The sequence below is a fragment of the Pongo abelii genome, chromosome 12, assembly GCF_028885655.2.
Source record: "Pongo abelii isolate AG06213 chromosome 12, NHGRI_mPonAbe1-v2.0_pri, whole genome shotgun sequence".
NCBI lineage: Eukaryota > Metazoa > Chordata > Mammalia > Primates > Hominidae > Pongo > Pongo abelii.
Window position 1 is genome coordinate 41,887,951 of NC_071997.2, and position 25,634 is coordinate 41,913,584.

The 25,634-nt window shown below is 44.9% G+C and overlaps 1 protein-coding gene and 1 pseudogene across 4 annotated transcripts in view; one reads left to right on the forward strand and one right to left on the reverse strand.

The window, feature by feature from the left end:
* MERTK (MER proto-oncogene, tyrosine kinase) overlaps window positions 1–25,634 on the forward strand; it is a 135,320-nt gene that overhangs the window by 27,034 nt on the left and 82,652 nt on the right. The window contains exons 1-3 of one of the 4 annotated variants that reach the window (XM_054545362.2): window positions 1,739–2,196; window positions 8,127–8,547; window positions 23,901–24,001. In XM_054545362.2, the coding sequence (XP_054401337.1) occupies window positions 2,115–2,196; window positions 8,127–8,547; window positions 23,901–24,001 (604 nt within the window). In that variant the 5' untranslated portion in view covers window positions 1,739–2,114. 4 annotated transcript variants of the gene reach the window in all.
* On the reverse strand, window positions 19,314–20,060 carry LOC100448373 (RNA transcription, translation and transport factor protein-like; annotated as a pseudogene).

The window sequence follows — 25,634 nt, forward strand, 5'->3', positions numbered from 1 at the left end:
CAGAAAATTTCCTTTTGTGCTATGTTTGGCCTCCGCTAGCTGTGGGGGTAAAGGGAGTAGGGTGGGAGTCCTTAACCTGGGTGACAGGGCAGCTGCTCAGGACATGATTCAAATATCAGCCTGGTGTGTGCACACAGAATGGGGGGTGGGGGCACCGGTCTAGATTCTGCGTTTTCTCCTAGAGAGGGTAGGGAAACAGGGATACCAGCATTTACAGGATTCCAGATGCAAAAGCCTTTCTCTGAACTTTGGGAGGCAGAGGCAGGCAGATCACCTGAGGTCAGGAGTTTGACACCAGCCTGACCAACATGGTGAAACTTGGTCTTTACTAAAAATACAAAAATTAGCTGGGCATGGTGGTACCTGCCTGTAATCCCAGCTACTCAAGAGGCTGAGGCAGGAGAATTGCTTGAACCCTGGAGGCGAGGTTTGCAGTTAGCTGAGATCACGCCACTGCATTCCAGCCTGGGCTGTGACAGACTGAGACTCGATCTCCAAAAAAAAAAGCCTTTCTCTAAGTCACAAACCCACCTGCAGAAGGGCTGTAGGGCTGTTTGATAGCAAATACCTTCAGCAGACAGCAAGACTGGTGAGGAAACGGCATACCTCTGGAATAAGGTGCATCCTCTTGGCCATGCATTTATGTGCCATATGTTCATGTGTGCTTGAGGTGGGAAGCAAAGAACCTCTAGGAGCTGAAAGATAAGCCCTCACTCTTTTGCAGCCTCCTCTGGGCCTCGTTTTTATTTTATTTTTATTTTTGGTAGAGACTTTTCTGACTGTTGCCCAGGTTGATCTTGAATTCCTGGACTCAAGCAATCCTCCTGCTTTGGCCTCCCAAAGTGCTGGGGGCCACCATGCCTAGCCTGGGCCTCTTGAGTTTGAGGCTGAACTTTAGAGAGCTCAACTGATGCTTCTGCCCATTTTATTGTTGGGGAATGAATAGAAAGAGCAGGAGTAATGGGTCCCCCAGACTGGCACTCACTCCTGCCGTTACTGTAACTCTGGTAGAGGAGCTAGTCCTCTCTCTTCCCAGGTGCCTGGGATCATAAAGCAGGCTGATGGCACACAGCATCCTGGGGTGGCTGGGGTGGGGTGGAACTGAACAGGGTTCACCAGCCAGCACCCTCAGTCCCAGAGGGCTGCCACCTGCCCTGCTCAGCCCTCTTCCCACAGCATGGAGGGACTCCAGGGCCAGGGAGGCTGCTTGCTGCCACATCCCCACCCACTATCATGGGACCTGCAATTTTAGTTGCTGCTGCTTTCTTTATTCACCTTGGTGATCACCTTGGGCTGTGATCACCAAGCTTCAAGAAAATCAAAGGAGCTCATGTTAGGAAAGGCTTGTGGAGACCATCCCTAGAGAGACTGAGAGATGCCTTAGAGCTGAGAGCCCTTCGCATCCCAAGCCTGATGTATATTTTTTCCTCTCACTCATGGCTGGCAATTATATTACTCTAGTATTGCCCTGTCCCATGCATTGTCCAAGACAGACATCACTGATTAAACTCAGCCCTTATCCCCGCAGGGCCCAGACCTGGCTTTAGAAATTCCTACTTTAGGTGGCCAGCAGGCCAGGGTTCAGATGCAAGCCAATAACAGCCATGTCAGCCAATATCTTTGGAGTGTGCTGGTGGACTCGATGTCTATCAGCTCCTACTGCTGAGAACCTCTTGTCCTCACAAGAGTTCAAAGAAGTTATAGAGCTTTCCTGAGGCCATACCTTGAGGTGGTGAGGGACTGGGTGGGCCTCAGTCCTCTGACTGCAAAGCTGCTAGCTAACCTCTGAGCAGCACTGCCCACCAGCCCATCTGCCTTTGCACACTGCATTTGACAAGTGCTCAGCAAGGATTCATGGATTTGAGGATAGGGTGCACTAGTTGATCACATGGAAAATAACGTTCTTTACTAGCATGCCCTAATGAACCAATTTTGAGTCTAAGAGACTATTCACAAAGTCCCTAAATGTCTGAGCCACTGTAATTATGTGTCATAGGCATGCTGACAGCCTCTTCAAGTTCTGCCTCCAGCCACAGCAGTGTCCTTGCCTGGACCACCTCTCTTTCCTGCTCACCCTTCAGGACCTCTGCACGTCACACCCGTTTATTCTGTAAATGTTTGCTGCATGTGACCATGCCAATCATCATGGTGGGTTCAGACGATGCCACCTCCAGCCTTCAAGGAAGTTACAGACAAGTATGTTCAGAAAAACAGGGCAAACTCACACAGAAAAATGGGCAGTATGTGAATAAACATTCACTAATCATGTCCCGTGGGCATCTCCTGTGCTGGGTGCTGGAGAAAGATGATGGAGACAAAAGCCCTGACTTTAAGAAGTGGACATTAGGGCTCTGGTCAAGGGCTGCATGGTGATTGGAAACACATGGGCACAGGGCAGGGGTGCTGCACCACACAAGTCCAGGACTGGATGGAGTGGCCCGTGGAGTTGGTAAATGCAGCTGCTGGAGCACCTGGGCGGCTACTCTGGGACCTGAGTGGGAGGCTGGTGATCCAAGGCAGCTTAGCAGCACTCGTTTGTGTGAAGTTAAAATTCCACTCCAGCTGTTCATCCAGTCCACATGAGGAAGCAATCCTGGAAGAAGGTGGGAGGGATAAGGTGGAGATTTCTTGTGAATTCCGCCCAAATTACAACCAGAGGCACCCCACTTCTCCATGTGCTGTGTAGAAAGGACCACATTTGCATTGTCTTTGATGTGGGTAAGCCTTTCAGTCTGAATTCATCCGCAATCACTCCCCAAAAATAATTTTGAGAGTATTCCACTTCTGTGGGGGAAAAACGGGGAAAAGATATGTTATACAACCAAAGTAATAGAAACAATGAAAAATTTAGCAACTTAAAATATAATTTCTAATTCATCATTGCCCCAACCCTTGGGTCCAAAATCTTGGAATGGTTTTTGTTTTGGCTTTTTTTTCTTCACATTTTGTATAATCACCCAGGGCCCCCACATAGGGCTGGTGAGGTTATGCGTTGCACAGCTCTAAAGAACAATTTATACAGCCAACAACGATGTGAATGTCAATACCACTCCCCTAAAATTGTGCAGTACGAGCCTCACCAATCTCACCAGCCACGTGGGGGCCCAGTCTCAGTCCCAACAGTTCTCAAGGGTTAGACCATGGAAGATTTTTACTAACTCATAATAAAATGAGAAAATAATTAAAATAATAGCTAACATTGAGTGCTTACTGTGATCCAGACAGTAATAACTCCTTTATTCTCGTTGGCAACCCTATGAGGCACCATGGTTGCCATCCCCACTTTCCCTGTGAGCAAACTGAGCCTGAGCAGCCTCGAGCTACCAGCTGTCGTCCACTCCTGAGAACTCACCTTTATGCCAGGATCGCGTCTTTCCTCAATATTTGGTGTCAGACTGACTTTCCTTTGTGGAACACTGGCAGTAGTGAGGATGCTGTTGCTGTCAGCCACCTCTTCGCGGTCTCCTGTATCCTTCCTACTCCTCGCTGACTGCCCCTGTAGTCAGGTCTTCACTGCCTTCCTGGAAGGTTCCCACTTCCTGCTCTTCTTCCTCCTACTCAGCCAGTTGCTGGTGCCAGAATGCCCCTCATCAAGCCTAGCTCTGAGCCTTGCTCTCCCTTGCTCAGAAGCCTTCCCAGAACTTCTCCTGCCTCGGCTGGGATTCAGGGCTCTCCACATTCACCTTAATTTTGGTTTATCTCCCATTTTTGTTCTAGCAGAGTAGCTCTATTCTTCAGCTAAATTGCTGTTCCCAAACTGGTTGGGCTACTTCCTGTCTCTTCAGTTTCCCACCACCTTTGACCCTGGCAGCCCCAGGCACCTTCTCCATCCCTCCTCAGATCCATCCTTTACTCACTCATTCAACAAACCTATTTTGAGCACCTCCTACATACTGGCTGTAGTGTAGGTGGTAGATATCATGGAGCTTTCAGTCCGGCAGTGGAGAAAGAACTGGATGAGTAATCGTAAGATGTATTACAAAAGGGTCCTAGCACCTAACCTGGGGGTGCTAACTATAGGAGGTTAGTCAGAGAAGGCCTCCCTGATGCTATGGGCAGCCTCCCCTCCCCACCCCCAGTTAGCCATGTCCATCTCCCCTTTAGCTCCTGGGACCCACTGCGGCTCTGTTCCTGAAATAAGTCTCTTTGTTTATTCCATTTGACTGTCGTAGCAAATCTTGAACCCAGGAGGTGCTATATAAATATCTGTTGGCAACCAAATCATTCTATCAACTTCTGGTAAATCAAATTGTACAGATCAGATATATTTTATATATATATATATATATATATATATATATATTTTTTTTTTTTTTTTTTTTTTTTTTTTTTTGAGACGGAGTTTCACTCTTGTTGCCCAGGCTGGAGTGCAATGGTGCGATCTTGGCTTACTACAACCTCTGCCTCCCAGGTTCAAGCGATTCTCCTGTCTCAGCCTCCTGAGTAGCTGGGATTACAGGCACCTGCCACTACGCTTGGCTAAATTTTGGTATTTTTAGTAGAGACAGGGTTTCACCATGTTGGCCAGGCTGGTCTTGAACTCCTGACCTCAGGTGATCCACCCGCCTCGGCCTCCCAAAGTGCTGGGATTACAGGCGTGAGCTACCACACCTGGCCCAGATATCTTTTAAACCGTCTAGAGTGTTGAGTGATTTCAGGGTGGGTTTCGTGGCTCCCTGACTTCAGTGATGTCACCTTAGTGGGTGGCCTTGCCTGTAACCAAGTTAACACTTTCTTTGGTGAACAGCTTGGCTCATGGAAAACTGAAGATTATACCCCAAATTGTAATCAGAGGTTATTATCTTGCAGGGTTGGGCTTACAAAACAGACTTTATTATTATTATTATTTTTTTTTTTTTATTTTTCTGAGACAGAGTCTCGCTCTGTCCCCCAGGCTAGAGTACAGTGGCGCGATCTCAGCTCACTGCAAGCTCCGCCTCCCGGGTTCCGCCATTCTCTTGCCTCAGCCTCCCGAGTAGCTGGGACTACACGCGTCTGCCACTATGCCTGGCTAATTTTTTGTATTTTTAGTAGAGACGGGGTTTCACCGTGTTAGCCAGGATGGTCTCGATCTCCTGACCTCATGATCAGCCTGCCTCGGCCCCCCAAAGTGCTGGGATTACAGGCGTGAGCCACTGCGCCCGGCCCCAGACTTTCATTTTATATTGTATATGCTTCAATAAATATTTGAATTTTTTCACAACAAATTTGTTAACTTCCTAATTAAAAATTTAAAATATTCTTAAATAAATTAAACCAACGAAGGTATTATTTGCTTCTCCCACTTCCCATTTTTGCCTTCTAAGAAAGGGACCTATATTTAATGGGGGAAAAAAGTGATTTGGGTTAAACCCCTAACTCCTGAGTCCTCTGTAGCTCAGTGAATAGGAAGAACCACAGATGAGTGTGCCCATCCAAGTGGCAAAGGTGAATTGTCAAGGCTTCAAAGTACATGAATAAAGGGCCGAGTGTCGTGCTCACACCTGTAATCCCAGCACTTTGGGAGGCCGAGGCGGGTAGATCACGAGGTCAAGAGATCAAGACCATCCTGGCTAACATGGTGAAACCCCGTCTCTACTAAAAATACACAAATTAGCCGGGCATGGTGGCGCACGCCTGTAGTCCCAGCTACTCAGGAGGCTGAGGCAGGAAAATCACTTGAACCTGGGAGGCGGAGGTTGCAGAGAACTGAGATTGCGCCACTGCACTCCACTCCAGCCTGACGACAGAGCGAGACTCCATCTCAGGAAACAAACAAAAACAAAGCCTACATGAGTAAGTAGAGCACCCTTGAGGGAGCTCTGCAGGCATGAGACAAACAGCCAGAACATGCATTGCTGCAGAAAGCATCCACACATCAGAGGAAGGGGAGCCCCCTCCTCCTACCAAGAGCAGAGGCCCACCCTTGTGAAGGTTTGCCTGGCATGTGGGCCGTGAGTGACTGGAGAGGCAATGGTCCCTGTGTGTTGTCATCCTGATCTTTACTCCCTAGCATAAGTGAACACTCCCATGACGGCACACTCATCTGTCTGGACAGCTGGGCTCCAGGCCAGCCCACAGCTGACCCACATAGCCCTCCCCTAAAGCACACAGAAGGCCCTACACTCCCACACTCACCAAGACCTCAGGACAAGGAAAAGTCTTCCTGTGTCCTTGTAGGAAAATCTCTTCTCTTCTATCTGGCATTGATCCTGACTCACTAAGGAGGCAGTTCCCAAAGGCAACAGCCATGAGAGTTGCCCCCAACATCAAAGGGGCCTGGGAGGGAGCAGTTGCTGGAATGGGAGAGGGTGCTGCATGGCAAGGGCTCCCAGACAGGGGTATGCCCTTCAATTGAGGCATATGTGCTGTCCAGAGTGGCTTGGCAGAGAGGAAGCTAGAGGAAAAAGTCCCAGATCCCCTCCCTTCTGCCCCACGATTTCCTGCTTATATCTCCCATTAGCCAATTAAATACTTAACTGAATACTTAAATTTAAAAAATTCCAGCCTGGGCACATAGCCAGACTCCCTCCCTACAAGAAAAAATTTTAAACTAGCTGGACGTGGTAGCACGAGCCTATAGTCCAACCTACTCGGGAGGCTGAGGTAGGAGGATCGCTTGAGCCTAGGAGATTGAAGTTGCAGTGAGTTACTGTGCCACTGCTCTCCAGCCTGGGTGACAGAGCAAGAAGGCCCTGTTTCTTTAAAAAACAATTATTTGTTGTTCATCTGAAATTCAGGCTTAACTGGGCATCCTGTGTTATTTGCTAAATCGGGCACAACTCTGAGCAAAGAACACCCTACTCCCTGCACAAACACACTCAGGAGCCCAGGAGGGCATGATGTCCTGAGCACGGCAGGAGGCCAGCCCTTGAGCAAGGATGGAGCTCCCACTGTGTACCCCCAGTCACCAACCCATAACGTAGAATGCTGGGCCTATATCTCTCTCACCCGCCTGTCTCACTCACTCCCAAAGTATTTGAACAGATAACAATCAGTGTAGAATCTATGTCCAAAAATGCCACTCAGAAAGCTAAAAGTACAGCTATTATGAGCCTTCCCTTGCTCAGAAACCATCTAAAATACTTGTGGACCAGACGAAATAAAAACATTTCCAGGTTTATTCCAGCAAGCAAGCATTTTCCTGGAAGCTTCAGTATTCTATAGCTGGTAACTTAAGCACACTTTTTTTGTTGTTAAGGCACAAAAATTGTAAACTCATCTCTTTGTGGCCATGAGCAGCTTTTTTTTTTTCTTTTTTTTTTTTTGAGATAGGGTCTCACTCTGTCACCCAGGCTGGAGTGCAGTGGCACAATCTTGGCTCACCACAGCCTTGATGTCCTGGGCTCAAGCGATCCTCCTTCCCCAGCCCCCAAGTAGCTGGGACTACAGATGCATGCCAACCCATCTAGCTAATTTTTGGGGTTTTTTTTTTTTTTTTTTGAAACTTGAGCAGCTTTATAAAGACTATTAGCCAGATTTGCAGCATAGTCTCTGACAGAGCAGACAGTAAGAAAAGTTATTTATTTCGAGACAGGGTCTCGCTCTGCTCTGTCGCCCAGGCTGGAGTGTTGTGGTGCTACCTTGGCTCACTGTAACCTCCACCTCCCAGGTTCAAGCTATTCTCCTGCTTCAGCCTCCTGAGTAGCTGGGATTACGGGAATGTGCCACCATGCCCAGCTAATTTTTGTATTTTTAGTAGAGACAGGTTTTTGCCATGTTTGCCAGGCTGGTCTCAAACTCCTGACCTCAGGTGATCCTCCCGTCTCTGCCTCCCAAAGTGCCAAGATTACAGGTGTGAGCCACCGCGCCTGGCCAAGAAAAGTGACCTTGAGCCCTGCTGTGTCATCACCTTCTTCTTATACTGCTGAGTTGGGCATGAAGGACTTGGAATGAGTCAGTAATAAGAAAATTTTTTTTTTTGGTAGGGGTAGTTATATTTCTTCAGGACCCTTCCAGAGGCGAGTTTACAAACGAATGAACTGGTGAATGAGAATATGTCCAGATGTGTGTGTTAATGAATTCTGCTTATCTTTTCCTGGGGCACAGAGGACACCCCAGTGCTCTCTTCATGGCCTAAGAAGTTGGGAACCTACTTGGGAAATTTCTTATTTAAAAGGCTAAAATTTGGATGTTCTGTTTTACAGCTATCACTGAAGCAAGGGAAGAAGCCAAGCCTTACCCGCTATTCCCGGGACCTTTTCCAGGGAGCCTGCAAACTGACCACACACCGCTGTTATCCCTTCCTCACGCCAGTGGGTACCAGCCTGCCTTGATGTTTTCACCAACCCAGCCTGGAAGACCACATACAGGAAATGTAGCCATTTCCCAGGTGACCTCTGTCGAGTCAAAGCCCCTACCACCTCTTGCCTTCAAACACACAGTTGGACACATAATACTTTCTGAACATAAAGGTGTCAAATTTAATTGCTCCATCAGTGTACCTAATATATACCAGGACACCACAATTTCTTGGTGGAAAGATGGGAAGGAATTGCTTGGGGCACATCATGCAATTACACAGTTTTATCCAGATGATGAAGTTACAGCAATAATCGCTTCCTTCAGGTATGTGTTCTTTCTTCCTTTTTTATTTTTTTAGTTTTAATATTTATTTATTTATTTATTTGTTTATTTATTTATTGAGACAGAGTATCACTCTGTAGCCCAGGCTGGAGTGCAGTGGCGCGATCTCAGCTCATTGCAACCTCCACCTCCTGAGTTCAAACGATTCTCCTGCCTCAGCCTCCAGCGTAGCTGGAATTACAGGCACCCACCACCACACCCAGCTAATTTTTTTTTTTTTTTTTTTTTGTATTTTTTGCAGAGATGAGGTTTCACTTTGATGCCCAGGCTGGTCTCAAACTCCTGACCTTGGGTGATCCGGCCACCTCGGCCTCCCAAAGTGCTGGGATTAGAGGCCTGAGCCACCTTGCCAGGCCTCTTCCTTTCTTTTTAAATGTCATTATGCTAATGCTGCCTCAAAAGCAAAAGCCTTGTGTTTTTTATTTAAGCAAACCACTGGTCCCTTTAGAGATTTGAAGGATAACTGACAGTGTGTGTTCAATCTGAGCTTGGCAGTGTTGGAACTGTTGGTTAACAGATACTCAGGGGCTAGGCCTGGGAGGCTACTTCCCACTTGACCTACATATCATATCAAGTACAGCTGGACCCAAGAGCTCTACCAGTGAGTGGGAACAGTGTTTCTTACCGGGTAGGAGGAGACGTCAAAATCACCCTGGCCATGTGGGGCTTTTTAAACAGTGCAATTGCTTGAGCTAGAGAGTTCTGGGCTATAGTGTGCTATGCCAATTGGGTGTCTGCGTCAATATGGGATCCCCCACCACCACCAAAAGCAGGGGACCACCAGGTTGCCTAAGGAGGGGTGAACTGGCCCAGGTCAGAAACGGAGCAGGTCAAAACCCCTGCACTGTTCAGTAGTGGGATTGCACCTGTGACTAGCCACTGCATTCCAGCCTGGGCAACATAGTGAGACCCTGTCTCAGAAAAAATAAATAAATAAAAATAAAAACCAGCGCAGCTCTCTCATTCCTTCAGTTACCCTGCCGCCCCTGCCTTCTACCTCTCCCCACCGCCTCCCAGTGCTGATGCAGCCCCCGTGCACCGTGGGGCAGGAAGAGATGGAAAGTCTGTCTCTGGAAATGAGACAGGCCCTAAGCCTCAGACCATCATCTCAGTACACCACTTTGTTTTTTAAGAGCAAGCTAGATGAGGTGGGGGGTTGTGTGTGACAGGGATAAGCTAAGCCAGGATTTGTATCTGGAATACTCTGTTTTCCCAGAGACCCAGCTGTCATGTCTCAGAATGCTGCAGACGGGCAGGTAGATGCTTCTCTTCTCACCACCCCTTTTGTATTCTCCACTCTTTCCTCTTAGCCAGGAGGTATTTTGCTTTTCTGTTTTTGTTTTTTGCATCAGGACTTCGTTGCATGCACAGTTTTAGAATTGGGTTGGCCTGTGGTTGTTAAAAGCACAAAATGAGGTCAGAGCCACACAGCATGGAAGCAAGAACCTTTTTCCTGCAATTCCTCCACTTTAGAGTGGAGCCTTCTTTGATCTGTTATATTTTCACTTTCTGTGACATGATACTTCGCACCATCCCATACTGTGTCATGACTTTTAGTGAATCATTTTGTTTCCTTTTCAGAAAACCACCTCACAATTACCACAGACCTAACTTACTCAGGTTAGTGTGGCAACACTTCCACAAGATGTGCCTTTTTTTTTACATTTTTTCCCCCAGGTTGTAGGCTTGCTTAGTGGATAACCCCTTAGCCTCCAGGCAAAAAATGCAACTTCTACATTACTCTGACTGGGTCTCTCGGCAGCTGTTCTCAGCCAGTGGTTAAGACTGCTTAGGAGATTTGACTATATTTTTTCTGCATCAACTATAAAAAGCAGATGTCTTACAATTACATAGACATAGCTTCTGAAGAGAGAAGTAAAACTATCATTTAATAATAAGTGAATGACCGAGGCAGGCGGATCACGAGGTCAAGAATCAAGACCATCCTGGCCAACGTAGTGAAACCCCGTCTCTACTAAAAATACGAAAATTAGCTGGGCATGGTGGCACACGCCTATAGTCCCAGATACTCAGGAGACTGAGGGAGGAGAATTGCTTGAACCTGGGAGGTGGAGGTTGCAGTGAGCCAAGATTGCACCACTGCACTCCAGCCTGGCAACAGAGCAAGACTCCATCTCAAAAGAAAAAAAAAAAAAAAAAAGAAGTGAATGAGGAGTAAAGATTTCAAGAACAGCAAGCTGGCACATTGGTCTCATTGGGTGTCACCTAGGAGGGGAGCATAGCCCTACCTTGCTGTCTCTCTGGACTTGGCCAGTGTATGACTGTGGGTGAGCTGCCTCATCTTCCCCAGTCTATTTTCCAAAGGAAGAGATGGAATTGGACCATGTGACTGCCAGCTCTACTTCTGCTCTCAGATGCCATGAGCTGTTCAGAGGACTTAAATTGTAGAGTTTTAAAATTTTGATTAGTCAGTTTCTTGTTTTGGACCCATCTCTTTAGAGTGCAGAAGATGACCTGGGTGTTATTTTGAGAACTTTAGAAATTTGGAGTAGAATTTATTCTACTGTGTGTATTCAGCTTATTATATATAAACTCATTCTAAAGGAGAAAAATCTTATTTGACCTCCAAACTAAGCCTGAAAGCAAATTTAGTGATCAGAATTTTTGCAAATGATGAGCATTTCTTTTTTGAGACAGAGTCTCGCTCTGTCACCCAGGCTGGAGCACAGTGGCGCAACCTTGGCTCACTGCAAACTCCACCTCCCAGGTTCACGCCATTCTCCTGCCTCAGCCTCCTAAGTAGCTGGGACTACAGGTGCCCGCCACCATGCCCGGCCAAGTTTTTGTATTTTTAGTAAAGACAGGGTTTCACCGTGTTAGCCAGGATGGTCTCGATCTCCTGACCTCGTGATCCACCCGCCTCAGCCTCCCAAAGTGCTGGGATTATAGGCATGAGCCACTGTGCCCGGCCATGATGAGCATTTAGATGAATTAGGTAGCATACAGGATGATACCAAATTTGCCTGTATATGATTCTTCAACTTTATTAAGATAATGTTCAGGGGCACAGTAGCTGTAGAGTGATTCAATGAAATAAATTATAGTTGTAAGAGTTAAAGAAAGAGGAAAGAAACACGAAATGCAGCTTAACAGTTAAAGATAGGTTTATTTTAGAGAAATAAACCTGAGAGGGGCTCCTGGCCAATTTTGGTGAGGAGCATTATCTTTTATAGACTAAGAGTATATATTAGTTTTAGGGCAGGGGGCTTATCACAAGCTTGGAATGTTTATATGTTGGGAAGAAGTTTATAGCAGGGTTGGAATGTCTCTGGTCAGAGGGGAGGTTATCTTGGGGCTGACATCTCTCTGGCCGAAGGGGACTTTATCTCAGGGCTGGCATGTCTCAGGTCGGGGAGGGGTTTGGAATGTTTTTGGTTGGAGATGTTATTTGTGGTTTATGGTCATGCTGACCTTAGCCATTAGGCTGATGCCCTTTAGATTTAGGCAGTTTTTAATCAAGGTAAACTTTAGAATGACAGTGCTTGTCCAAGATGGTGATATTCCTGCTCTGTCAATAGTTACTTAATCAAGATGACAAATATTTATATAATTTCTTGGCAAGAGAGGATGATGTTGGAGATGCTAAATGTGCATTGTTTTTTAGGTGAGGACACTGAGCCCCATGAGCAGGGTCACTAGGCAGTGAGCTAGTCTTACTTAAACAGGGAGCCTGATTTGCACACCTGCAGTAACCTCTCTTCTCACATCTCCTGGGCCCTAAGGAAATCTACTGTGGCTCCCAGGAACAGTGAAGAGTTAAAAAATAGTTTTAGGCTTTCAATATATGTAATTTCGTTAGAAATTCATTAGCCTGCAATTTTGCTGGAGTTGCCATTAGTGACATCTATATGGACTACATTTATTCAAGAGAGTGTGCAATTAAACTCACTAGGGGAAGAGAACATGGATGTATATTGGCAGGGGTCAAAAGGACTCTAGAGAGAAACACCTGGTATTTTCAGTTTGGTCATGGGACCTTTTTTTTCTAAAAGGTATTAGGATCACACATAGAAATTCCCATAAGAATAGGCAGAATTTATGTGAATTTTTAACATGATGAGGTCTCTAGATTGAGGACCCCATACTTTGTATCTGCACTCATTCTTTAAATATGGCACAATCTTGAGTTACTAGAGACTGACCCTGTGTTTATCTTTCTTTTCATTATACTTTAAGTTCTGGGATACATGTGCAGAATGTGCAGGTTTGTTACATAGGTATACACGTGCCATGGTGCTTTGCTACACCCATCAACCTATCATCTACATTAGGTATTTCTCCTAATGCTATCCCTCCCCCAGCCCCCCACCCCAACAGGCCCCAATGTGTGAAAGTTCCCTTCCCTGTGTCCACGTGTTCTCATTGTTCAATTCCCACTGATGAGTGAGAGAATATGCAATATTTGGTTTTCTGTTCCTGTGTTAGTTTGCTGACAATGATGGTTTCCAGTGTCATCCATGTCCCTGCAAAGGACATGAACTCATCCTTTTTTATGGCTGCATAGTAGTCCATGGTATATATGTGTCACATTTTCTTAATGCAGTCCATCATTGATGGACATTTGGATTGATTCCAAGTCTTTGCTATTGAGAATGGTGCTGTAATAAACATATGTGTGCATATGTCTTTATAGTAGAATGATTTCTACTCCTTTGGGTATATACCCAGTAATGGGATTGCTGGGTCAAATGGTATTTCTGGTTCTAGATCCTTGAGGAATTGCCACACTGTCTTCCACAAAGGTTCAACTAATGTACACTCCCACCAACAGTGTAAAAGTGTTCCTATTTCTCCACATCCTCTCCACCGTCTGTTGCTTCCTGACTTTTTAATGATCGCCATTTAAACTGGTGTAAGATGGTATCTCATTGTGGTTTTGATTTGCATTTCTCCAGTGACCAATAATATGAGCTTTTTTTCATATGTTTGTTGGCTGCATAAATGTCTTCTTTTGAGAAGTGTCTGTTCCTATCCTTTGCCCACTTTTTGATGGGGTTGTTTGTTTTTTTCTTGTAAATTTGTTTAAGTTCTTTGTAGATTCTGGATATTAGCCCTTTGTCAGATGGATAGATTGCAGAAATTTTGTCGCATTCTGTAGGTTGCCTGTTCACTCTGATGATACTTTCTTTTGCTATGCAGAAGCTCTTTAGTTTAATTAAATCCCATTTGTCAATTTTGGCTTTTGTTGCCATTGCTTTTGGTGTTTTCATCATGAAGTCTTTGCCCATGTCTGTGTCCTGAATGGTACTGTCTAGGTTTTCTTCTAGAGTTTATATGGTTTCAGGTCTTACATTTAAGGGAAAGAGAAAGGAAAGCATCTGGTCTTTGGTCCTAAAACAGCACCTGTCCTAGTTGAAGATGTGGTTTAGCATATCTAATGGCCCAGAGCTTTAGTTACTCCTCACACCTTCCGTTGCTCTTACACCCTCTTTCCCATAGTGGCCCCTGCTGTCATATAGCTCTCTCCCTTCCAAAGGAAGAAAGGACTGTGATAAAGTTATTAACTCTAAGGAAATCTGTAACATTCACTGGTGATGTCATTTTAGACACCAAGAAATAGAGATATTGTAAAAATCAATACACATAGGCAAGTACACACTAGTTATCAAAACGGCCATCCTTGCACATGAAGGTGTTTTCCGGCAATTCGTTATTTGTTGGCTGCATAGTTAACTGAGGGATGGCTGAACATTGAGGCAAGTTGGGCAGACCTGGTCCCTGTCCTCTTGCTCATGGTTGTGAACAGAATGGAGGGGAAGGGCCAAATCAAACATCAGGTGCAGTGGCGGTAAGGTGCTTTTGCCTTCAGATTTTAGATTTGTCCTTGAAGTATTAATTTAGAGGAGGAGGAACTGGCGCCAGGACTGGGGGAGGTACACTTCTGCCTCTCAGGAGCAACCGCATCTTGCAATCAAACCTCAGTTAATTGAAACTTGGGGAAGAAAGATGGAAATAGTAGGAGCTCATGGACATTTAAGTACAAATCCCATGTACTCTGGAAAGACTAGGGGAGATTTGGCATCATGCATGAGAGTGCCCCTGAAAGATTTTTAAATTACTTGGTCTTAGCTCGTGTGTGTGTGTGTGTGTGTTTAAATTATTTTAATAGTAATATATGTATTTTGTCTAAAACTTGGAAAATACCAAACAAGTACAAAGAAAGAAACAATATCTTGTAATTGCAACTCTGAGAAAAATTTTCCAAATTATATACAAATAAATTAAATGTTCTTGAAATGAAATTAATCTTTTATTGCATAGATGATTATATATTGTTTCATTCAGTTTATATTATGAATATTTCTGTATATTATTAAAAGTCTTCAAAAAATTTTTTTTGTTTTTTGAGACGGAGTCTTGCTCTGTCACCCAGGCGGGAGTGCAGTGGCGTAATCTCAGCTCATTGCAACCTCCACCTCCCAGGTTTAAGCAATTCTCCTGACTTAGTCTCCTGAGTAGCTGGGAGTACAGGCGCCCGCCACCATGCCCAGCTAATTTTTTGTATTTTTGGTAGAGACGGAGTTTCATGATGTTAGCCAGGATAGTCTTGATCTCCTGACCTCATGATCTGCCCGCCTCGGCCTCCCAAAGTGCTGGTATTATAGGCGTGAGCCACTGCACCCGGCAAGTCTTCAAAATATTTTAAGGTCTTTTATTGCATAGATGATTACATATTCTGTTTCATTCACTTTATATTATGAACATTTCTGTATATTACTAAAAGTCTTCAAAATATTTTAAGGCTGATATATGCCACTGTAATCTGTTGTTGTGAAATAAAAGCAAATATAGAAGGATGCAAATGAAATTATAAAATTAAAAATTTTTTAATTTTTGTAAATGAAAAATTCTTTTTAAAATGCTGAGTTTGGGGTATATACAAGGGAAGAAATAACTGATGTTCTGCTCCTAGCCTAGGTGCCCTCTTGAGCTAGGCTTGTTTTATGCTAATAATCTCCCTTTTTTTTTCCTGTTTCACTTGGATGTCTGTTATTGTTGATGGAGCCAGGAGTCATCTTTGATTAATAGGTGTAGAAAACATTCAGTGTCTGCTACAGGTTGAGGTCCTTCGAGAGCATTCACCTGGCCTCCTTTATGGGACTTGAGTTACTGGGCTGGGCCTCCTCCTTGGTGCTGTAGCCACTAACCTGCCTCACCTGTATCCAATATCAGCTCGAAACTAGCATATCCGTTTGTCCAGGTTCCAGGACACTGCTTGGCCAAGACCTTTCACTGGAGTCTCCAAAGAAGGGTGCAATTTGGGGTATATATTATAATTAGCTCTGATGTCTAGTATAGCAAGTAAACAGCCCTCTAGCTTGGGTGGAAATGTGCCCTGGTCGGGCGCAACACTCCAGAAGGGCAGCAGCCACCAGACCAGACAACAGGGAAGCCCAGCTCCCAAGCAAAACCAAAGACTGGTGGGAGTCTTGTGGTGAGGGGAAAGTATTTGCTGTTTGTTTTCTGTTTAGTCTAAGGATTCACACTGCTTTTTAAATTCTGGCATAGTTCCCAGTGGCTAAAGCTGGAAAGATTTTACGGTTTCATTACATTTTCTTTGTAAAAATGTTAAGTTGGGGCCAGGCACGGTGGCTTATGCCTGTAATCCCAGCACTTTGGGAGGCCAAAGAGGGAGGATTGCTTGAGCCCAGGAGTTCGAGACCAGCCCGAGCAACACAATAGGACCCCATTGCTACAAAAAATTAAAAAAAAAAAATTAGGCAGACATGGTGGTGCACACTTGTGGTCCCAGCTACTCAGGAGGCTGAGATGGGAGGATCGCTTGAGCCCGGGAGTTTAAAGCTGCAGTGAGCCATGATCCACTCCAGCCTGCGCAACGGAGAAACACTGCCTCGAAAACAAAACAAAACAAAACAAAACAAAAGTGGGTAGTTTGAGTCTCCTGACATCCTGTGTCCTTTGGGGCCCCTGTTTCCATGCAGGCTTCTGGTACTGTGGATGCTGTGTTTTCAGGGCCCCCATGGGCTCTCTGTGCTGGGCTTTTCCCTCCCATCTTGCCTTACTGGGGTTGACTGATGCCTATTGCCGGTTCTTTATTCTGCTGCTCTTGGTGGCAATGAGAACAGAATCTAGAAAATAAAAACCTAATCTCTTTAACCAAACCATCTGCTGGAAAAGCTGTTATTAACCACACAGATGCCTGATACTTTCTGACTTGCGTCCTGTTCACAAGACTTCCTTCCAGCTCGAAGTTCCTTGCCCTTGGGTTACCCTGTCAGCACCATGTGAACGGTGGCAGGTGAAAACAGGGCGCTTACAGTGGACCTATTTCTTAAAATTATTTTTTTTTTTCATTTTTAATTTTTTTGACATGGTAAAATATACATAACATAAAGTCCCCCATTTCAACCCATTTTGAGTGTACAATTCAGTGGCATTCACGTTTTTGTGCAACCATCAGCACGTGTTGTACATCCATCTCCAGAACTCCAGTAGGGTAACAACTACTCTACTTTATTTTTTATTTTAATTTTATTTTATTTGTTTATTTTTCTTGAGACAGGGTTTCACTCTGTTGCCCAGGCTGGAGCGCAGTGGTGCGATCATGGCTTATTGCAGCCTTGACCTCCCAGGCTCAAGCAATCCTTCCACCTCAGGCTCCCCAGTAGCTGGGACCACAGGCATGAGCCACTGTACCTAGCTGGGTTTTTTTTTGTTTGTTTGTTTGTTTTTGTTTTTGTTTTTGTATTTGTAGAGACAGGGTTTTGCCATGTTGTCCAGGCTGGTCTTGAACTCCTGGGCTCACGTGATCCTTCTGCCTCAGCCTCCTACAGTCTACTTTCTTTCTCTGTGAGTTTGACTACTCCAACTACCTCATATAGGTGGCATCATACAATATTTGTCCTTTTTTTGTATTTCTTTTAAAAGACTCTAGAGCGTAACTGCTATTTCCAAGTCATTTCTGAGCAGGCTAGACTGGTAGTGGTAAGGACTGAGGGTTAGAGACATGCTGTGTGTGTATAAGATGTGCCTGGGCTAACCCAGCCTGTGCTGCCCTGGGGTGATGGGTTTCTGCAGCTGCTGGCCATGCAGCTGTGCCCAGGTGGTTCCTGTCTAGACACCACGGCTGAGTATGTGCTATTTCTTTTGTCTTCCCTCGTTCAGATGTTTGTATTTGACCAAAATCTGATGAGATTTTTATACCATTTTTCTTAAGCAGTGGTAAAACATTCTGACTATTCAAAAAGTCTTTTTTCTACTCCAGCCCCCAGCCCTCTCCCTGTGGGGAATGGAGGTTACCCATCTCTTGGGTATCTTTCCAGAGATATTCAATCCCTATGTAATCCTATGTATGTCTGTATGTGTGTGCTAGTCTCCAGCATGGTGTGTTAATCTAATAGAATGCTACTCATAGCTGTGGTTAAATCAATACCCAGGGTATTTTTTTGTGGCTATGGAAATTCTGTTTTCAGCTGAATCATGTAATAGGCTATAATTATATTTTACTTCTTGTCTTAGTCTGTTTTCTGTTGCTTATAAAAGAATACTGAAACTGAGTAAATTATAAAGAAAGGAAATTTATTTCTCACAGTTAAGGAGGCTGGGACATTCAAGGTCAAGGACTCCCGTCTGATGATGGTCTTCTTGCTGATGCGACTCTGCAGGGTCCTAAGGCAGCGCAGGGCATCACACGGCGAGGGGGCTGAGCGTGCTCATGTGCTAGCTCAGGTCTCTCTTCCTCTTCTTATAAAGCTGCCAGTTCCACTCCCATTAATTCTTTATCCCATTATTAATCCATGAATGGACTAATCCATTCATGAGGGCAGAGTCCTCATGACCCAATCACCTCTTAAAGGCCTCACGTCTCCATACTGCCACATTGGGGATTAAGTTTTAACACAAGTTTTGAAGGGAATATTCAAGCCATAGCACTTAAGGACTTAGCACTTAATTAATTAATTAATTAATTAATTTGAGACAGGATCTCACTGTGTCTTCCAGGCTGGAGTGCAGTGTGCGATCATAGCCCACTGCAGCCTCAAACTCTTGGGCTTAAACAATCCTCCCATCTTAGCCTCCCAGGTAGCTGGGGCTACAGGCATGTGCCACCATGCCCAGCTAATTTTTAATTTTTTTTTTTTTTTTTGGTAAGAGGTGGGTTCTTGTTATGTTGCAGGCTGATCTCAAACTCCTGGCCTCAAATGACTCTCTCACCTTAGCCTCCCAAAGTACTGGGATTACAGGCATGAGCCACTGCACCTAACCCCATAGCAATTCTTGAGTAGCTTTTTGATTATCTTGAATTTAATAGTTTCCTAAGTATCAATCACTCATTCTTCTCTAAACTCTAAAGGAATGTATGCATCTCCTCCCACCATGACAAAAGTATCAGTACCGATATTTATTTATTTATTTATTTAGGAGATGGCTGTCATGGCTCCTTCCCTTCTGCCTCTGTCTAATCAGGTTCCCTTCGGGTCTGGGTTCCAGCTGTCTTTACTACTATTCTGAGGATCCTCTGTGCCTCCTGTGGTCCAGCTCCTGTTTCCTAGAGCCCAGGTCCTCTTTCTTGGCTTCTACTCTTTTTTTTTTCCACTTTCCTAAACTTTATTAAAGAAAAAAGTAATGGTGGTAAACCTCTAGAACTTACTCAATTTTCTGGGATTCCTCCCCTGAGAATGTGATATATTGATTTCCAAACATGCCAGAAGTGTACATGATTCCCAGTTGTACTAAATAGGTGAAAAGCTGAAGTCCTAAAGTGTTCATCTTCCAACTTTTCCCAGCCTGTGGTCTGTCCTTGCATCAGCAATAATTGCCTGAACAGCTACTGTGGCTTCATTAATTTTTGTCTGTAGCTGTCTGAGCTCTTCTGTATGCAGCAATCGCAGATTTGAGTAGCTTCATTAAGAACTGCATCTCCTGTGTCAAAACCAAGAATATGTTTGTCTAAAGCAACAGGCTAGCCCTCTTTTGTTTGATTTGCTTTAGCAACTGCATCCTGTGTCAGGCGCTCCTGAACCAAAATTTGAATTGCCTTAAGCATTACCAGGCAATCATCATGACGTTGAACCTGAAGCAGGTTAGCCAAAGCCATTACACCAGACTTAAAATCAGGATTATTTACGTCAAAATGTATCAATGGTTCTGCATTTTTAGTTGCATTGTCAGCAGTTTTTGCATTATCAGGTACTAAGTCCTTGTATTTTTCAGCATTATCTCCATATTCAAATCTAACAGCTAAACCAAGAAGCCAGTCAATAGCTTCTTGTCGATCTTGAATCTTTAAAGGACAGTTAACATCTCTGAGATACTTTTCAAAGAACTTGGGCCAGTCACTGCTGTGGATGTTTCTTAAATTACCTCTGTCTTCAATCTTGCAGTGTCTGATTTTCTTTTCTTCAAGCCAAACAGTGAAGTTTCTAAATTGTTTCATCTTTGCAGTTGAAACCGGCAGGGTTGTGGTAGTCGAGAGCCGTCAGCTTGCATTGGAACATGCTCCCCGCTTCTCACTCTCTTTGGCTTTTACTCTTTTACTTTGGCAAGGAGCCCATCCTTCACTAACTTCTTGGGACTTGCATGCCTGAAAATGCCATTCTTTTTCCTACCTACACCTTGAGGTAGTTTGTCTGGGTATAGAGTTCAAAAGGAAAATATTTTTTGTTTTAACTTTGAAGTCATTGATATATTTCCTTTGAGTTCTGGGTTGCTCTAGAGAAGCAGGATGTTATTCTGATTCATTCATAAGTGATCTGCTTCTTTTCTCTCTGGAAGCTTTTGGGATCTTCGCCTCATCTTAGAGTTGTAACGTTCCCTGATGAAGCCCCACCGTGGTGGGTCTTTTTTCTCCTACTGTGTGTCTGCCCAGCCAGGGGCCCAGTTAGGAAAGACCCATATCTTCAGTGCTGGGGCACTTTCTTGAACTTCCCCCCTTCTGCATCCACTCTCCGCGTTTCCTCTGGAGCTCCTCTTACATGGTGATTGGGATGCCTAGATTGCTGTTCTGAGCCTGGAGCCTTTCTGGTTGAGCCTCCACAGAGACTGAGCCTCCTGTTTTTCTGGGCAGAGGGAGGAGAGCCAGGGACAGCCCCTCCAGTCTCCAGCCCCACCCCACACCCCGCCCTCCCAGTGGGAGCCTTTCCCTTGGATGTCTAGAAAGTGACAAGTATAATGATTATAAATACTTTATATATAATATAATGATTATATATAAAGAAAATCTTTGCTGTAATACAGGTGGCACGGGTCGGGCCTTGCTAATTAATGCAGGCGCCTATTTTTACCGGACAACTGCTAAGCCCTTCCTGCCATGAATGACTAAAGACAAAATTCTGATTGAGTTCTCTTTGCATTCTGCATGCTCCTTTTCTATTTCTGGTGTGTATCCTCCTTGCTGGTTGGCTTAAGGTTCTCCTGGGCATCTTATGCAGTCCGATTTCTACAGTCCAGGGTGTGCTGCCAAACCATCCTTTGTGCCTCATAGTTTCTCAGCTTCTGGGGGGCTCTGCACCTCTGCTTTGTACCTCTGGTCTGGGTGCAGTCCCTTCAGGCTGCCTTCCTGGAGCTGTGCCCCACCTCCCTCCCGGCCTTCACTTTCTCTCTGGTCCCTGTCTCCCTGAGTCCAGCTGCAAGCCTGCTGCCACTCCTGGGTCCCAGACCTTGAGGCAGAGCCAGTCTTCAAAGGCACAAGTGTCCTCAGTCTGTCCGATCTCATGGTTCACTCTGTTGAGCCCCTGGGTCTTGCCTCAAGAAAATGATGCCTCTTCTAAAGTGGATTTGTGAAATATGTAGAAGCACCCCCTCTTCAGTAGCCTTGGTTTCCCTTTGGACTCCAAAGATTAGATCCATCTGTTGTGCAGGATCTTCAGGAACTGCTGAAAGCCAGGGTCACCGCTCAACCACTAGTCATTGCCCACGATGGGCAGGACATCATTCTAGGCACAGAATTCTCCCATCTTTCTTCAGCCCTTCCTGTCACCATGATATCCAGGGGGCTACCAGGAGAGGGTCAGCCAGCTCCTTATTTGGAGATATTTGTCCTGTGTATTCTCTTTTCATCTTATCCTGGTAACTTCTAGGCATTGTGACATCCAGCCACCGCCCCAAAGCATGAAAGGATCCGGCCTTTCCTTGATCCCTGGGACCTCCCCCATGCCCACCATTCATTCATCAGGTGCATTCCAAAATTATATTGCTCCTACAAAAGAACGAGGGGAAAGAGGAAAACAGAGCATTTCAAGTCAAAGGGATGCCACTCAGATTTACACATCAGGAAATGCAATGACGGGACTGTTAACTCCTGGATCCTGGGAACAATAAGGAAGTAATGTTAACCTGAGTAGCTCTGACCCCCCGAGTTCTGACTGATGCCATTGTTGAGCTGTGTCTTAGCTGCTCTATTTATCACAGGCCAATGAGGATCTGCAAAATGGTATTGTTGGGAAGAAGTAAATTTAAAATGTTTAGTGTTCAGAAAACTGAATTAAACCTAAGGAAACTGTGTCTCATTCAGACCTGGGGACCTCACTCACTACCACATGTCTGCTCCAGATGCTGACCAGGCTGTGCTATCCCCTGGCAGCTGCCACCCCTGCGTATCAGGCCATGGTTCAGGATGGAGCCCCCTCTACCCTTGACAGCTTCCTGGTCTCTTTTAAGCCTTAAGCATCAGCCCTTCACAGGTTGAGGGATGAGATTTATTTTGTTTAGAAATAAATAGGTTATACAGGGAAGCAAGTTTCTAAGAAGGAAGGTGGAACTTCCATGTTTTTCTTCTTTTTCTTCGTTCCCCTGGTCATGGTCTTCTTTGCTGTGTTTAAAGAGCAGTGCTTTTGAGCCAATAAAGAGATCCTCTGGAGAGCATGTGAAAGTATTTAAAAATGTTCCCTGGCTGAGAAGGGTGGCTCATGGCTGTAATCCCAGCACTTTGGGAGGCTGAGGTGGGAAGATGGCTTGAGCCCAGGAGTTCAAGGCTGCAGTGAGCCATGATGGTACAACTGCACTCCAGCTTGGGTGACAGAGCGAGACCCCATCTAAAATAAAATAAAATGTGCATTTCAACATGTAAACACTGGGCATGTCCACCCTAGGAGAGATCATTAAGTACCCAGGGACTTGCACCTTAGTTGCACCTTCAAGCACATGACCTGTGACTGCTGCAAATACAGTCATGTTGTCAGTGAGAGACCTTACAAAATGATGGCTAGGGCCCCAGAAAGTTCTAAACAGGACAAAGACTACCAGCTCTCCATTTTTATAGTCATTGCAGTCCTGGTAAATTTGGTGAATATTGAAACCATGCAAGTATGTTAAATGGAATTAGGTTCTAGTCTCAGGAGGTCATTTGGGATATGGAACAGTTGCCCTTGGGCCCTAAAAACCCCCCTAGTCATTGTGACCACCAAAAACAACTCCACAAATTTCCAAAATGCCTTGAGGGGGCAGTACCCCAATGCAGAGAACCACTGGTGCAGAGTCTACCATAGAAATCAAGACAGGTGGCCGGGCATGGTGGCTCATGCCTATAATCCTAGCACTTTGGGAGGCCAAGGTAGATGGATCCCCTAAGGTCAGAAGTTCGAGACCAGCCTGGCCAACATGGCAAATCCCTGTCTCTACTAAAAAATGCAAAAATTAATCAGGCATGGTGGCGCATGCCTGTAATCCCAGCTACTCAGGAGGCTGAGGCAGGACAATCACTTGAACCCAGGAGGCAGATGTTGCAGTGAGCTGAGATCATGCCATTGTACTCCAGCCTGGGCTATAGAGTGAGACAGAATCTGTCTAAAAAAAAAAAAAAAAAAAAAAATCAAGACAAGGGATAGCACATATATTAGTCAGGGTTTTTCCAAGAAACTGAACCTATAGGATCTGTATCTACAGCTTTATCTAGAAAGAGAGAGAAAGAGATTTATTTTAAGGAATTAGCTCACACACAGTGGGGGCTGACAAATATGGAATCAGCAGGGTGTTGGGTAGAGACCCATGAAAGACTTGATTTTGCAGTCTTGAGTCCTCAGGCAGTTTGGAAACAGAAGCCCCTCTTTCCCTGGGGACCTCTGTCTTTTTCTTATAAGGCCTTCAACTGTTTGGATGGGGCCTACCCCCATCATGAAGAGTAATGTGCTTTACTCAAAGGCTGCTGCTTTAAATGTTAGTGACATGTGAAAAGTACCTTCACAGCAACATCTAGGCTAGGGTTTGACCAAACAACTGAGTACAATGGCCTAGCCAAGCTGACATATAAAATTAACTATCACAGCATATGACAAAGAAGTTGAAGAAGTTTCCATCCTATAATAGGAACTCAAAGGGTAGTCACTGTAAATATCTTCATGTGTTTTTCTTTGCAGCATAACCAGTGTGCAGCGTTCAGACAATGGGTCGTATATCTGTAAGATGAAAATAAACAATGAAGAGATCGTGTCTGATCCCATCTACATCGAAGTACAAGGTAAGTCCACAGACCAGAGTCCCATTGCCAGAGAGCTGTTTGTTTTAGGGCCTGTGTTAAATGTTTTGTGTATAATACTCTAGAGTTTTGCCTGCCCATTTATAACTCTGTATGCAAACCTTGCAAATCTATCAGCACTGAAATTTTACAAGGTATTCCTCTTTGTAGTCTATAAGTAATAATGAAATGAATTCAATTCCTGAAGTTTGAGCTCTATTCTAGGCATTAAAGGTGAGATAAAAAGAGATTTTGGACTTCCTTGTCCACAGATTATTGACAATAAAAATAAGCTGAAGACTTCTTTTTAAGAAGCAAAATGCTTTCTACTATCCAGTTTCCGGTGCTGGTACCAGATACCACTCACCTGGTCAAGTGGCTATTGGCTTATTATTCAGCATCTTTTCCTGTCTTGCCTATGCAGACAGTGAAACCCTGGAGGGTGAGTGGTTTTCCTCGACTGGCTCAACAGCTCAGCCTGAGACTTCTTTTGGGCACTGGTATCTGTCAGGTGCATGGTTCAGAGAAATTCCATGACATCATATGAAGGTCCGTGGAGATGAAGAGTGAGACCTCAGGCTAGAAAAAGGCAATCTCTGCCCTCAAGGAACTTGAACTCTAATGGGCAATGTGAGCTGATGCACAGGTGAGCCAGGCCAGGTGAGCCCAGGTCCTGGTTTGGTGCCCTGATTCGGGGGTTTGCATGCCTGGTTCTGCAATGGCAGGGCTGCAAGGAGGAAGCATCTTTATTATCACCCTCAGAGGTCACTGCTCACTACCCCTGGGGGCTTCCCTCTGGGGCCCTTGTGCCCCTGCTCTCTTAGGTGCCCCTCTTAGCAGAGCCATTAGGTCACCTACCTTTTCTGCTTTATCCTGACCTTCCTTATCGCAGGCTTTAGAGCAGGTGATTAGCTTTTCAATCGGAAACATCTCCCACTGAAAGGCTGCTATGCTACCCATTCTTTTGTGAACCTGAAATTGATGCCCACCAATGTGGAGGGAAGCCTCAGGGAGCACAGATGGAAGGAAGGAGGAGGAGTGAATGGGGAAGACAGAGGGGGAAGACACTCCCTCAGAGGAGTCTCTTCATGACCTTTGCTCTAGGCCCATCCCAGGCTGGACAGCTCTTTCTCAGGGTTATGTCAACATCAGCCAAAGAGGGGGTTTCCTACATTTGCAGCTAATTTGGGAAAAAAATATTTAGAGGAGATTTTATTTGTCAGAATCCCAGAAAAATGCCCAGAGCGGGAACATATTAAGTCCAAATAGAGTTTCAAAAAAACCTTGAAACAGGACAAAAGAATTCCATTTCACATAACTGCCACATCATTCCTGCTGGAACCAGATCTGTGAGTTCCCAGTCCCCAAAAGAACACAATTAGCTGGACTTGTTATATTTTTGAACACCTGCCCCAAATAAGTCTGACTGGCTTTCTCTGAGCTTCCTTGGGACCTTGATTTTGGAAATTACAGTAGATCTAAGGATTGTAACTGCAACTGTGTTTATACAGTTTTCATGAGAATATGCTTTGAAAAGCACTGAGCCTTATACAAGGCTGTGGATTTTAAAATTCCTTATGACCCATCTGAAAGTCACACACATAATAGAATGTCTTCATACCATGGACAGATCTAT